A 14,170-nucleotide genomic window follows, 5' to 3' on the forward strand; every position below is an offset into this window, starting at 1 on the left:
ATTGATAATTGAGCAAAACAAATTTTCCTTTTGTAAAAGAATTATTTTTGACATGTAAATAATCACTTCTTTGTGTTTTATTTAAATCTTAATTCTATAAAATCAGTTAACAATTCCTGAGACTCTTGAAGTGGGTTGTCCAGAACCTTTGGGAAAAGACCCAAATGGATAAACTTAGAGGTGAAAAGGGGGAGGTATCAATAGATACCATAGAAATAAATGGAAGATTTATAAATTACTACAAAGAGATTTTTGACAACAAATTGTGAAACATAGAACAAATAGATTTCTGGACATATATAACCTGCTTAAATTAATCTAAACAGACCAATAACCAAGGTGGAGATTAAATAAGTAATAAAGGCACACCCAACAAAGAAAAGCTCATGTCTGGATGGCTTCATTGGTGAGTTCTATCAGACATTTAAAGAATTAACTCCAATTCTTCTCAAACTATTCAAAACAATTGAATCTTCCCAAACCCCTTCTATGAAAGAAGCATTGCCTTAATCCCCAAACCTGACAAAGATGCAACAGAGAAAAGGAGCTACAAACCAATTTTCCTGGTGAACATAGATGCAAAATTCCTCAACAAAAATGCTATCCAATAAAATACAACAACACATCAGAAAGATCATTCACCCAAAGTGGGATTTATCCCTGGTTTCCAGCAATGGTTCAATATTCACAAACCAATCACTGTGATACATCACATTATCAGACTGAAAAGCAAAAACCATATGATTATCAAAATAGATGAAGAGAAATCATTTGATAAAATACAACATTCTTTCATGATGAAAACTGTAATCAAACTGGTATAAAGGAACATTCCTCAACACAATCAAGGCAAATTATGACAAACCCATGGCCAGCATCCTATTGAATAGGGAAATGTTGGAAGCATTCCCACTAAAAGCCAGAAATAGACAAGGAAGCCCATTGTGACCATTGCTATTTAATATAGTCCTGAAAGTTTTAACCAGAGCCATTAGGCAAGAAAAAGAAATCAAAGGGAAGCAGGAAGTCAACTATCCCTATTTGCAAATGATATGGTTCTATATATAGGAGATCCAAAAGACTCCATAAAGAGACTATTGCAACTCAAAAAAGAGTTGATAAAGTGGCAGGATATAAAATTCAAACACAAAAATCCATAGCTTTTGTATAAACATATAATGCCACACATGGCAGATAAAGAATTTCTAAGATTAATCCCACTCACAATACCCAAAAAAAAATCAAATACCTTGGAATAAATTTAACCAAGGACATCAAAGAACTCTTTTATGAGAATTATAAAACATTACAGAAAGAAGTAAAAGAAGACACACAAAAAAATGGAAAAATCTCCAATGTTCATGGATTGGAGGAATAAATGTCATTAAAATGTGCATATTACTGAAAGCAATTTACAGATTGAATGCAATACCAATCAAAATACCAAGGACATTCTTCTCAGATATAGAAAAATTCATGTGGAAACACAGGAGATGTTGAATAGCTAAAGGAATCTTATACAACAGAAACAAAGCTGGAGTTATCATAATACCAGAGTCCAATACTACAGGCATTATAATGAAACAGCCTGGTACTGTTACAAAATCAGATGTATAGACCAATGGAACAGAGTAGAAATTCCAGAAGTCAACCTACCCCCTCTACAGCCAACTTATCTTCGACAAAGGAGCTAAAATCCATCACTGGAGCAAGGACAGTTTCTTTAAGAAATGGTGCTGGGACAATAGGATCTCCACATGCGGAAGCATGAAGGTAGATTCACACCTTACACAGTAATCCACTCAACATGGATCAGAGACCTAAATCTATGACTCTATACAATCAAATCATTTGAGAACATTAGGGAAACATGGCAAGACATTTGCATCAGCAAAGAGTTTTTGGATAAGATCCCAGAGGCACAATCAAAGCCAAAATTGACAAATGGGATTAGAACAAAATGAGAAGCTTCTGTACTGCAAAGGAAACACTCAGCAAAGTACAGAGGCAATTGGCATCATGGGCGAAATTATTTGCAAATTATGCAACTGATAAAGGATTAATAAATTTGGATATTTAAAGAGCCCAAGAAACTCAACAGCAACAAAACAAACAACTTAGTTATGAAATGGGCAATGGAACTAAACAGGCACATTTCAAAAAGTACTTAGCAGGTAAATACAAATCCAAACCACAAGGAGGTTTTATCTCACCCCCAGAAATCAACAAACAACAAATGCTGTCGAGGATGTGGGGAAAAAAGTACCCTAATTCACTGTTGGTGGGATTGTAAACCAGTACAGCCTCTGTGGAAGACAGTATGGAGAAACCTTAGAAATCCTTTTAGTATTTTTTTTTTGTTCTAGTTAATACTATTGGTTGAACTCTGTAATTAACACACAATCATTCTTAGGTGTTTAAATTAAAAAAATAAAAAATTAAAAAAAGAAATCTGAATATAGACCCTACTATATGACCCAGCCATCCTACTCCTGGGTATTTAGCCAAGGGAAATGAAATCAGCATATGAAGGTGTTATCTGTACCACTGTTTGTTGTAGTTCAAATCACAATAGCTAAGATATGAAGTCAACCCAAATTTCTGTCAACTGAATCTGATGAAAGAAATTATGGGGATATATACACCATGGAATACTGTACAGCATTATAAATTTGAAATCCTTTAATATGCAACAAAATGGATGAAATTAGAAAACATCATAGCTAGTTAAATAAGCCAGTCCCTAAAGGGTCCCCAAATAATGTATGTTCTACCTAGTCTGCGGTAACTAATGCACCTAAAAAGCAATCTATAGAAATGAAATTGACACTATGATTTGATGATTTTGAATGGCCCTTTTCTTTACTGTTGAAGAACTGTTTTTTTTTTTTTTTTGAAACACAATCTTATTTATTTGTCGTTATTAAACCTTATTTTTGACTGGACTCAGATTTAGAAGTAGACGCTCTCAGAGAAGACAGCCTACGTCTCTTGGCAATCTGTTCCTGGCGTTTTTCTTTGGCCTCCTTCATTCTCTTGGCCAAGAGTTTAGCATATTCTGCAGCCTCCTCCTTGTTCTTCTTAGTACGCTGTTTCTTCAGAGCAATTCGCCGGCGTTTGTGTTGCAGGACACGTGGAGTAACCAGACGCTGAATCTTGGGTGCTTTGGTCCTAGGTTTCTTACCTTCTTTGTTTAAGGGCTTTCTTACAACATACTGGCGTACATCATCTTCTTTAGAAAGATTGAAAAGTTTACGAATTCTGCTGGCTCTTTTAGGACCCAGGCGACGAGGCACCGTGGTATCAGTCAATCCAGGAATATCTTTCTCTCCTTTTTTTACAATAACCAAGTTGAGAACATTCAAATTGGCATTGACAATGCAGCCCCGAACTGATTTGCGCTTTCTTTCTCCAGTTCTCCTTGGTCTGTAACAGGAATGCCCCTTACTCAGCAGCAGGCGGACCCGCCCATGGGTCAAGACACCTTGCTTCATGGGAAAACCTTGTTTATCATTCCCACCACTGATCTGGACCACATAACCCTTCCATTCTTCACCCAGAGCGTCGGCAGCAACTTCTGTGGCCATACGCTTCTCATAGAAAGTACGAAGTTTACGTTCATCGTCCACTTCGATGAGTTTCTGGCAGCCAGTGGCTGGGAAGGAGATATTCAGCTTCATTTTGAAGCAGCTGACCGCCTCGGAGGCGCCAGGGGAAAGAGGCCGAAGAACTGTTTTTTTAAATATACTATTTGTTGTACTCTTTACTTAGTATAGAGTTAATCTGATGTGTATAAAGTTAGTTAAAAATAAAAATCTTAGTAAAAAATAAAAATGGAGATTGTAGAAAGAGGAGGAAGAAGGCTGGGAGTGTGGGTGGGAGGGCAGGTATGGTGAAGAATCATTATGTGCCTAAAGTTGTAATTAAGAAATACATGAAGTTTATATGTCTTTAATAAAAGGTTTCTAGTGGAAAAACAAAAATGTATCCAAAGGAAGCCTATCTCTTTCAATCTCTCTCCCGCTACTCACTGTCAAATAAATATAAATAAATAATCAATCAATCAATGCAACTTAGTAGTCTCAAGTAGAATCTTAATTCTTTGACTCCTTGAGATAAAGATTCTGTTCAGTTCTGCTGAACATTACAAAAACATAGTAAAGGAAGTAATAAAGCTTAGTAGCAAACTACAATAAAGTGCCTGGTGGCCATAAGTTCTTCATCAAAGAGAGAGAGGGCTCACTTGAAGGAAATTGGAGGCAAAGAAATCAAGGAGAAAAGGGAGGAGCAGGAGGGAGAACCTCCCTGAGTACAAGCCTGCCTTCCCCACACTTATGGGTCTGGGCTATACTGTTCTGATCTCCCAGGAATATTAGATTCAGCAATACCCACTTTGGGATCTGTAGGGACATCCTGCTTATGCTGTGAGGACCATGATCAAGTCAGAACACCTGAGTCGCTTCCGGCTCCGCCACCATCTCTGCAGTCCCATGTTAATTTTCAAAGAAAACCTCTTCAGCAGCCCCATATGCAAGTTTTCTTTGAATTCAAGGCTGACTCCTGGTGGTGAAGATTCCCTTTCTCATTCATTTTTTTGGTTCTTTTCTTGGTCTTGGATTTGTTATTATTTGGGAATTATTTTGGTCACAGTGATAGAAATCTTGCTCATACTAAGCGCCTTTGATTTAACAGAACTGATTGACACTTCAGTACACATAATTGAATTGAGGAAAGTGCAGCTCTCAAGAAATAAAGGGCAGGAATTAGGAACCTATTGATAGTTGGGACTGGTTCTCATTCTGATTGCTTTTAACTCTTTCAGGATAAACGTGCTTTCTCTGCATGACCACCAACTCAGCACCCTGATTCTGGAGTCAATAAAAAAAGTCCTTCCAAGTCTGAAAGAGTGTTCCTGGGCAAGGAAAATGTTTGGTTACATTCAAATCATAAGGCATTAGGTAAGAGGAATGAAATTCTGACAGGCTCTCTGATTCATCGGCTGTTCTCTGAGTAAGAATGGGAAGGGTCTATTTTCAGAAAAGGAAAGAAATGGGTTCTAGACAGGTTAAAAATAAGCAGACAGACTTGGACTCCTTTAGTCTATTTAGATGCACTTTCAAAATGCTTTCATCTATCTTGAGTGCCAACTCCCAACAGAAAATTTTCTTTACAATTTTCTATCTAAAAATTATTTCTCTTGGAGCTGATGTTGTGATACAGTGGGTTAAGCTGCCACCCACAATGCTGGCATCCTATATGAATGCTGCTTCAATTCCTGGCTGCTCCACTTGTGATCCAGCTCCCTGCTAGTGTACCTAGGAAAGCAACAGAAGATGGCCCAAGTGCTTAGGGCCCTGTCACTCATGTGAGAGAACAGGGTGGAGTCCCAGGCTCCTAGGTTTGGCCTGACCTAGCCATAGTTATTGCAGCTATTTGGGGAATAATATAGTTGATTAAAGCACTCTCTCTCTCTCTCTTTCTCTCTCTCCCCCTCTCTGTGTAACTCTGACTTTCAAATAAATAAAGCACATCTTTAAAAACAATGATTATTGCTCTCACCAGAGGAGATCGAAGCAAACAGAACTGCGTACTCTGCCGCTCTGTTGAAGTCTTTGGCTGCATGAAGCATGCCTGTCCCTTTCTTGTTGTTTACTTAGGAAATCAGCTGTTTCTCATTTTTTTTGGATATTTTCAAAATCCTTAGTTTGGTTAAAATTTAGATTTCTGAAAATAGTTATGTTAGGCATGTTCTATATTTTTATTGTCACCTTTAGTTATGTTCTTTCATTTAAAAAAATTCCAAGGGCAGGCATTGTGGCATAGCCAGTTCATGTCCCGGCTGCTCAAGTTTAGCTCCCTGATAATGTGCCCAGGAAAAATAGCAGAGGATGGTCCGATGTTTGGGCTGCTGCCATTCACGTGGGAGATCTGGATGAAGCTCCCGGCTTCAGCCTGGCCCAGTTCTGGCTGCTGTAGTCATCTGGGGAGTAAACTAGAGTATGGAAGATCTCTCCCCTCTGTCTCTGTCTCTGTAACTCTTTCAATAAATAAAAAAATAAGTAAATAATCTTTTTAAAAAGAGCTAAAAATTCCATTGTAAAATCCAAAGGCTATATTTCTTTGTGTAGTGACATTGAGCTCTTCAAACAAATATATTTCCTTGTCTCTACTCCAGGCCATTGGAAATCATAGTGTCTGAAGCTATGACTGGGAGTTTCTAGACTATCTAGGCATGTCTGTCAGTTTATACAACAGATTAAATGATTAGCATGAAAAATATCAAGTAATCCCTACCTTGAAATTAAAAAAAAATCTTGGAAGCCTATACTGTTTTTGTAAACTCTCATTTTTTTTCCTTATTACTTGGAATTAGTTTACAATTACCAAAATGATGTTACTTTTAATCTCTGTATTCAGTGACAAGCCACTATCAGAAACACAGCTCAAGAGATACTGATTTTTCTTCCTTTTTTTTTTTTTTTTTTTTGCTTTTTTGGTTTCTGTTAGTTGAATAAGACCACTAACATGGCCGAAGTCCCATCTTGTCACCACATACAGCTACTGTGACAGGTTAGTGGCTTCACTGGGATGATCAATGTTTCTCTTTGTCTTGCATTATTCCAGATTTCAATCTTTACCCATGAGTTCTACAAATGAATGTAACCCAAGACCATGGCTTTTCATGTAGGGATATAGATCAGGTGGCACATTGCTATCCTATCTCCACACCAAATAGCTGAATTATTTTTAAAATGACATACACACGTATTTACATGCACACATACATGTGTAAATACATTCATGCCTTAATTACAGGATAATGTGATGGAAAGGATTGACCACCTTGCAAGGGAGTGTACTTGGATGTGGTTTTCTCATTCTTGGCTCCAGCCCTCAGAGGCTTCAGTATCACTCCCACACTACAGAAACTCCGAAAAGCCTCCTATGTAATCTTGAAATTCCATGCACATGTTTTAGTTGAAATATATAATTATTCAGCAGAGTTGATTATGCTTGTGTCTCAGCACATTATCTCTGGAGAACTGCTAGATAATATGGAAATTTCTTATGAGAATGAGATACTAACAGAAAGATTGAGCAGGGGGACCTGAACCATTGGGTTTCTGTTCACCAAATTAGAATCTGCTCCCCAGTGCTCTTCCCTGTGGGGTTTCACAGTTTGGAGAAACACTGTTATATCTTGAAGCTAAGTGTCCCTCTGTTATTCACATTTTCCTACTGTTTTCCTTGCCTTAGAAGTAGGAAACCACTTTTTAATTTTTCTGTGTGTGTGATCTTCCTGCATATTGATTTTACTCTTTCAGTCTCAGAGTTCTCCCAGTCCCTCACTTTTGCTGCTGGCTTGCATCCACAAGTCCTCTCTCAGCACAGATACCAAGGATGCCCTGTGAACACTGTTAAGTCTGCTTGCAGACCCTGCCTTGCATGGTTTGTCACTCGAGGTGAAGGATCTAACACAAGTCCCATGCAGTGCCCAGTGCAGTTGACACAGCACTGCCACTGCAAAGGCACTAACAGTAAACCCAAATTAAGCAATTCTCCCAATGAAGGTATATTTATTTTCTAACTAACTGACTTTCTTCATGAGTAAAATAACTGTGGATGGCTTATATGAACTGCCTAAACTGTGTGTGTGTGTGTGTGTGTGTGTATACACACATTTATCTAGATAGGTAGATATAGATATACCAGATAGATATACTAGGTACCCAGAAACAACGTTTTGGGAATCATTTAAAAAATTCCCCAATAGAAAAACAGAACTGAATGAAAATGTATTGATAAGCAGTGTGGTTTATTTTTAAATCAATCTTCATTTTGAAAGCAGATTTTAAAAGCAAGGAAGGTCCCATCTAGATTGCGGGTGGAGGGGTTAGGTGACATCTGAGAAGGCAATGAGCAGACCTGTAACCAGGTGCAAACATTTAATCCACTTCTTGCTCAGACCCCCACCCCCATCCACTTAATAGCATGTTCAGTAGGAATTTAGACCACGGGGATTTTCCTAAGAATGGAATCCTTCAGGGAGAGAGAAAGATGCTTCAATCCATATGTTGAATACCCACGGGTTGTAATATAATTGACAGTTGATAATTTTACCACAGGTTTCCCCCCCTCTGCATCAGTCACTTATCAAAATGACATTCCCAATAAAAATTGCAAGACGTTATTCTTCCTACATTTTCTTGATTCAATGAACTCTATAGGAAGCACATCAATGCACAAAATTCCTGCTACATCCATCAAAAGGAAATCATTTGAATTTAGAAAGATTTATGGTTCCACTATGAGCTTTAGCAAAAATGACTGGTAATCCTAGCATAATTGATATATTTGATACACTTTAAATTTCAATATCAACAGATTCAGTACTATGGTTCTGGGATTCAATCCATCTGAACAGCCATCTTCCAATGGGGGCTGGAGGGACCATTCCGTGATACATAAGAATTTGATACCTACTTCTGTTTTCCCTTTCCTTCGTCCAAATTCCACTCACCACTCAAGGACCTATTAAAGCACCACTCTCTCCAGGAAGCCATCCTTGACCACATTCACCCTCCTAGACTCCTCCTCCAAAGGTTCTCCGCATGACACACACAGCGCATAGAAAGTTTCCTCCAACTTTTGTGGGCTACGTTTTCACTACTGCTTTTCAAATCATCTTGTCCTCAAACCGAAGCTTCAAGTTTCCCTAAGTATTTCTTCTACCTATCCACACCACTCTTGCAGGTTTTACCTCCAACAGAACAGATATTACTGTTTTCAGACTAACTGACTTAAATAAAAATAATGATAAGAAAGGTCCAATGCTGGAAAATTTTTTTTCATGTGTTAAGATGAACTGGCGGCTGGCGCCGCGGCTCACTAGGCTAATCCTCCACCTTGCGGCACCGGCACACCAGGTTCTAGTCCCGGTCGAGGCGCCGGATTCTGTCCCAGTTGCCCCTCCTCCAAGCCAGCTCTCTGCTGTGGCCAGGGAGTGCAGTGGAGGATGGCCCAAGTCCTTGGGCCCTGCACCCCATGGGAGACCAGGATAAGTACCTGGCTCCTGCCATCGGATCAGTGCAGTGCGCCGGCCGCAGCGCACCGGCCATGGCGGCCATTGGAGGGTGAACCAACGGCAAAGGAAGACCTTTCTCTCTGTCTCTCTCTCTCACTGTCCACTCTGTCTGTCAAATATACATACATACATACATACATACATAAATATTTAAAAAAAGATGAACTAGCAAGCTTGGTTTTAGTCATGTTGGTCAGACAGTTATCTGATTACTCATTTAGAATCATTGCTTTCAATGCCAGGGGCAACTTAAAATTTATTATAAAGGCTGACACCATGGCTCACTAAGCTAATCCTCCGCCTGAGGTGCCGGCACCCTGGGTTCTAGTCCCGGTTGGGGCACCGGATTCTGTTCCAGTTGCTCCTCTTCCAGTCCAGCTCTCTGCTGTGGCCCAGGAAGGCAGTGGAGGATGGCCCAAGTGCTTGGGCCCTGCACCCACATGGGAGACCGTGAGGAAGCACCTGGCTCCTGGCTTTGGAGTGGCACAGTGTGCCAGCCATAGTGGCCATTTAGGGGGTGAACCAACAGAAGGAAGACCTTTCCGTCTCTCTCTCTCTCTCTCTCTCTCATTGTCTAACTCTGCCTGTCCAAAAAAAAAAAAAATTGTTATAATGCAAACAAGCACAAATAAACAAAAACTACCTCAAAGCATATGTGAAAACCCCCTTTAAAGTTATGCTGCAGCTGGTTAAGTTACCGTTTGGGACATCCACATCCCATAGCAGAGTGCCAGCTACTCCACTTCTGATCCAGCGTCCTGCGAATGCACCCTGGGAGGCAGCAGAGGATGGCTCAAGAGCTTGGGCCTCTGTGCCCACATGGAAGATAAGATTGAATTCCAGGCTCTTGGCTTTTGTGTGACTCAGCCCCATCTGATGTGGCCATTGGGGAGTGAGCCAGCAGATTTGGGATATTCTGTCTCTGTCTCTGTCTGTCTGTCTCTCTCTATCCTCTGTCCTCTCTCTCCTCTCTTCTCTCTGTTCTCCATATTTTTTCTGCTGCTAGATTTTAAGATCGTTCATTCAGAGGACTCCCCTGCCAGTCTCCAATGGCTCTCTTGCTAAATGGAAAGTGATTAAAGCATATTCTGCATTCCTCAAATTATTTGCAATTAAATGTGATTTATCACTACAAACATAAAATGGTCACCATGATTTACAAAAATGTTATATTCTTTCCGTCATTGAACACTGATGTTACCTCTTGCAAGTACCACACACATACACACACAACACACACCACAATGCTTACATAAACATGGTCTTACACTTTGTGGACTGAAGTTTTTCCCTCCTAACATTGCAAACTTTCTTATAGGGAAAAATGACAGCTAAAGCTGCTACCTGAATTGCCAGCATCCCCTGTGGACACCAGTTCCTGTTCAGGTTGCCTCATTTCTGATCCAGCTCTCTACTAATGTACCTGGGAAGGTAGTGGACGATGGCCCAACTGCTTGGGCCCCTGCCACAAATATGGGAGAACCAGAATAAGTTTCAGGCTCCTTATTTGGCCTGACCTAGCCCTGGCTGTTGTGGCTATTTGTAGAGTGAACCAGCAGATCAAAGATCTGTGTGTGTGTGTGTGTGTGTGTGTAACTCTGCCTTTCAAAGCAATAAATAAATCTTTAGAAAAAAGACTTTGTGACCCACTGATATTCATTTTTCTCTATGAGAATTACAGGAATATTTAAGTGACTGTGTGTTTCCTAGGGGTGGGAGAAGGGTGGTTCATGGGATCTATGCTGAAAGGCACTCAGGAAAATACATCCACTTAATTTAACAACATTTGCTGAAAATCTGCTATGTACAGGGATGTCCAGATGCTGGGCAATACAGCGTTAAACGAATTGTACTTGAACTTGTGCTTAGCAGCTATTAATACAGTAGTTATTGTTATTGCTTAGCCAATCCTACACATCAGTAAAAATCCCGTTCACTGCAACCTAACAAAACATTTTAACTTGTGAAAATGAAAATTAGTTGGATAGTGAATGCTTAGAGGAATCACTATTATTATTTGCTAAAAGCTACCTATTTAATGCAACAATACCATTTACCATTATTCCAATATTTGGAATAAAATAGAATCAATATTCAAAGCTAGGCATCAGTATGTACCTGTGCTATTCTTTCTTCTTAAGTGATTTCTAGTCCATCACCATTCTTTCTGTTCATGACCAAGTTACCACCCACTTAATATATGATTGCCAAAACTGAACAAAATGGAGAAAGAAGTATTTTCAGTGGTCACTGTCATCTTTGATTCCGTTCTCATGCTAAACCTGTATACTAAACCTATAAAGACCTATAGAAAGTCAAGAAAGTAATGTCAGAAAGATAAGAGATGATGGCAAGAGAGCTTCAGCCCTGCCTTGCTCTAGGACCTGTGTGGTTTCCACCGTACCTGTTCTGTGTCACCAACATCAGGGGCAGTGGAAAGGTGAGCCTCACCCTTGCAAACCCTGGCTGATCTGTGGGAGGAGCCGATGTGGCCATACATGGCTTATGGTAAAGCAAGATGAGAACTGCTGACGTCTGTGCTGGGATCCATCCTACAGGCTCCTGTGCTTAAGATTTGTCACTCTCATCTTTGCATGAAGTTTCTTGTAATACATTTCAAAAGTAAAGAAAGTTCAAGCACTAAAGTGTGTTTTTAAGTATCTAATTTTTCTTGATCTTGACATTGAATTTGGTAATACTTTGCTTAACTAAGAAACATGCCAGCATTGTATTAATTATTCAACACTTCCCAGTCTTCTGCAAGCTTTAATTAGTGAAAGAAGTTTCCAAGACAAGTTATAATTTGCATGCCAACAAATTTGTTTATAAATTACACAGTAAAGGTAGAATTTGGTAGCACATCAGCTTTCTGCACATGGCACATTCATTGCACTGCCAGAGCCTCTGTCTTATGTGGAGGTGCAGCCCTGCATCCTGCAGGACACCCTGCTCCTCTCTGGGTCTCACCTGGCGTCTGCAATGACAGCTTTTTTAGATTCATGTTGTGCTGTTAGTCTCCATGGATTAGAATAATATCCTGATTCAAAAGTCAAAGAACATCTTTCCAAAAATTGTATCAATATCATAGGTGTGATCTTAGATTATTTCTACAACAATGAAGTGGATTTGACTTGGCTGAGAAGAGTCCTGATCATCAGTAAGCAACACATATAAAGTCAGATTAATTGACAGATTTTGAAAGTCAAGCTTATTTCAGAGAAGAGTTGACTTGAATGAGATCATCATTGCCAAGGTGTGAGGACCTAACATTCCACACTGGCAAGTACTTTCTTTATTTACCTGTTTTAGCAAGGATACATTTCTTCCTGTAAAAAAAGTAATTTATTTTTGTTTATTAAAGCATTTCATTTGGATTACAAATAATTCTTGCCCTCATAAGAATGGATCCTCCAAAGCAGTTCATGCCTTTGATTCCAAACTATGCTTTAAAAAGTGTTTTCTCAGAGGTAGACATTTGGCCTAGCAGTTATCATTGGTGGCGCTCACATCCCATATGGGAGTCCTGAGTTCAAGTCTTGGCTCTATTCGATACCCAGGTTCCTACTATTGCATACTCTGCATTAGCAAGTGATGGCTCAAGTACTTGGGTCTGTGCACCTGGTCCAGGCCCAGCTGTCACAGGTATTTGAAGAATGCACAGCAGATGAAAGCTCTCTCTCCCTCTCCCTCTCTCTCTCCTCTTTTCAAGAAAATAAAATGAATTAAAAGATAATATTTCCTCAGCCAAGTTATGGACTTACTGAGCATGGTTTGACTTAGGATTTTCGTCTTTAAGATGACATGACAGTGACAGTCAGTAGAAATCGTATTTTGAGTTCTGAATTTGAATTTTTCTCAGGCTAGCATGGGGCAGTCCAATCCTCTTCTGCGATGTTGTCAACAGTGGTCAGCCAGTTCCAGGCCAGCTCCATATTCATGAGAGGAAGTCACTGACACTGCTGTGTGCTGTGCGGCCAAATTATGATGATTGATAGGTTAGGTGGATAAAAGGCGGTTTTGACTTGTACAATTTCAGTTTACAAGATGTTTATTGGTAATTTTCCCTGTAATAAATGGAGACTACAGATGAGATGATAATAATACAAACTTCAACTTATTTCAAAGCTAACACTAAGACTGTGTGTGTCCACCATTTCCGTAATCTCCTATCATCCAGAGGGGTTGTGCCTGGATGAGGAACCAGAGACCTTAAAATAAATACACAAACCACAATCCTGGTTTCTTCTGTGGTTTACTAATTCTTCTGTGGTTTGAGAACTTCAGGTCTTCATGGGCCATGAGAATGGCACCAAACCTTCAGAGCCCCGAGGTGGGACGGCCATGCTGCATACCCCTGAAAGCCACATGCAGTTCAGCAGGAAAGAGGCTCCCACAGTGCAGTATGTGGGAGCTTCTCTCCACAGGACTCTGAAGTGGACAAGCAGTCCAGAATGGGAAATGCCCTAGAGGTGAAATCCAGACACTATCACTGTTTCATCCGCTCACCTTTGCTGGTAAGGATGGTGTTTTCAGGGTCCCAAAGACGCAGGAGGGAGCACCTGGCTCTTCCTCTTCCTGTAAGATCCAGGAAAGCACCTCCCTGGTGAGGACGCCCTCCAGCCTTCCACTTGCTCAGAGTGATCGGGGATACCAGAAATCCCTGCTTCCTTCTCGCATCTTTGCGCAAGCCGTTCCTCCAGAGTGGCGTAGTTTATGTGTTTGTCTTTTTCTTGTCTTTTCTACCTTCCATTTATGACAAATTCCCAAACTCTTTTTCTGATAAAAGGTTGAACATTTTCTTAAAAAATTTCTCATTGATATCCCAGAGTGAGGTGTGTTAAATTTGTCTTACAGCCACGGTAGTCAGCATGCTCACTATCGAAGAACGAAGTCAACCAATTGCAAATGCCCAGGCATATTAGTGAGAATGGATCCCTTTATAACACCAAAAGCAAACAAAAACCTCCTTGGAGGCAGTACTTCCAGTATGGAAAAGTTAGCAGTGACCTTGGACAGTCTTGGCAAAATCACCTCACCAAGCTGACAGTGGACTAAGAATGAGAATTTATATAAAACCATCAAGAC

At 40.0% G+C, this 14,170-nt stretch overlaps 1 protein-coding gene across 1 annotated transcript; it reads right to left on the reverse strand.

Moving 5' to 3' along the window:
- Window positions 1-2,879: 2,879 nt before the first annotated feature.
- LOC100346495 (small ribosomal subunit protein eS6-like) lies at window positions 2,880-3,725 on the reverse strand. The gene has a single exon (XM_051833289.2). The coding sequence runs from the start codon at window positions 3,678-3,680 to the stop codon at window positions 2,931-2,933; it is 750 nt and encodes a 249-aa protein (XP_051689249.1). The 5' UTR covers window positions 3,681-3,725; the 3' UTR covers window positions 2,880-2,930.
- Window positions 3,726-14,170: the final 10,445 nt, after the last annotated feature.

This window comes from Oryctolagus cuniculus, chromosome 2, assembly GCF_964237555.1.
Source record: "Oryctolagus cuniculus chromosome 2, mOryCun1.1, whole genome shotgun sequence".
NCBI classification, from domain to species: domain Eukaryota; kingdom Metazoa; phylum Chordata; class Mammalia; order Lagomorpha; family Leporidae; genus Oryctolagus; species Oryctolagus cuniculus.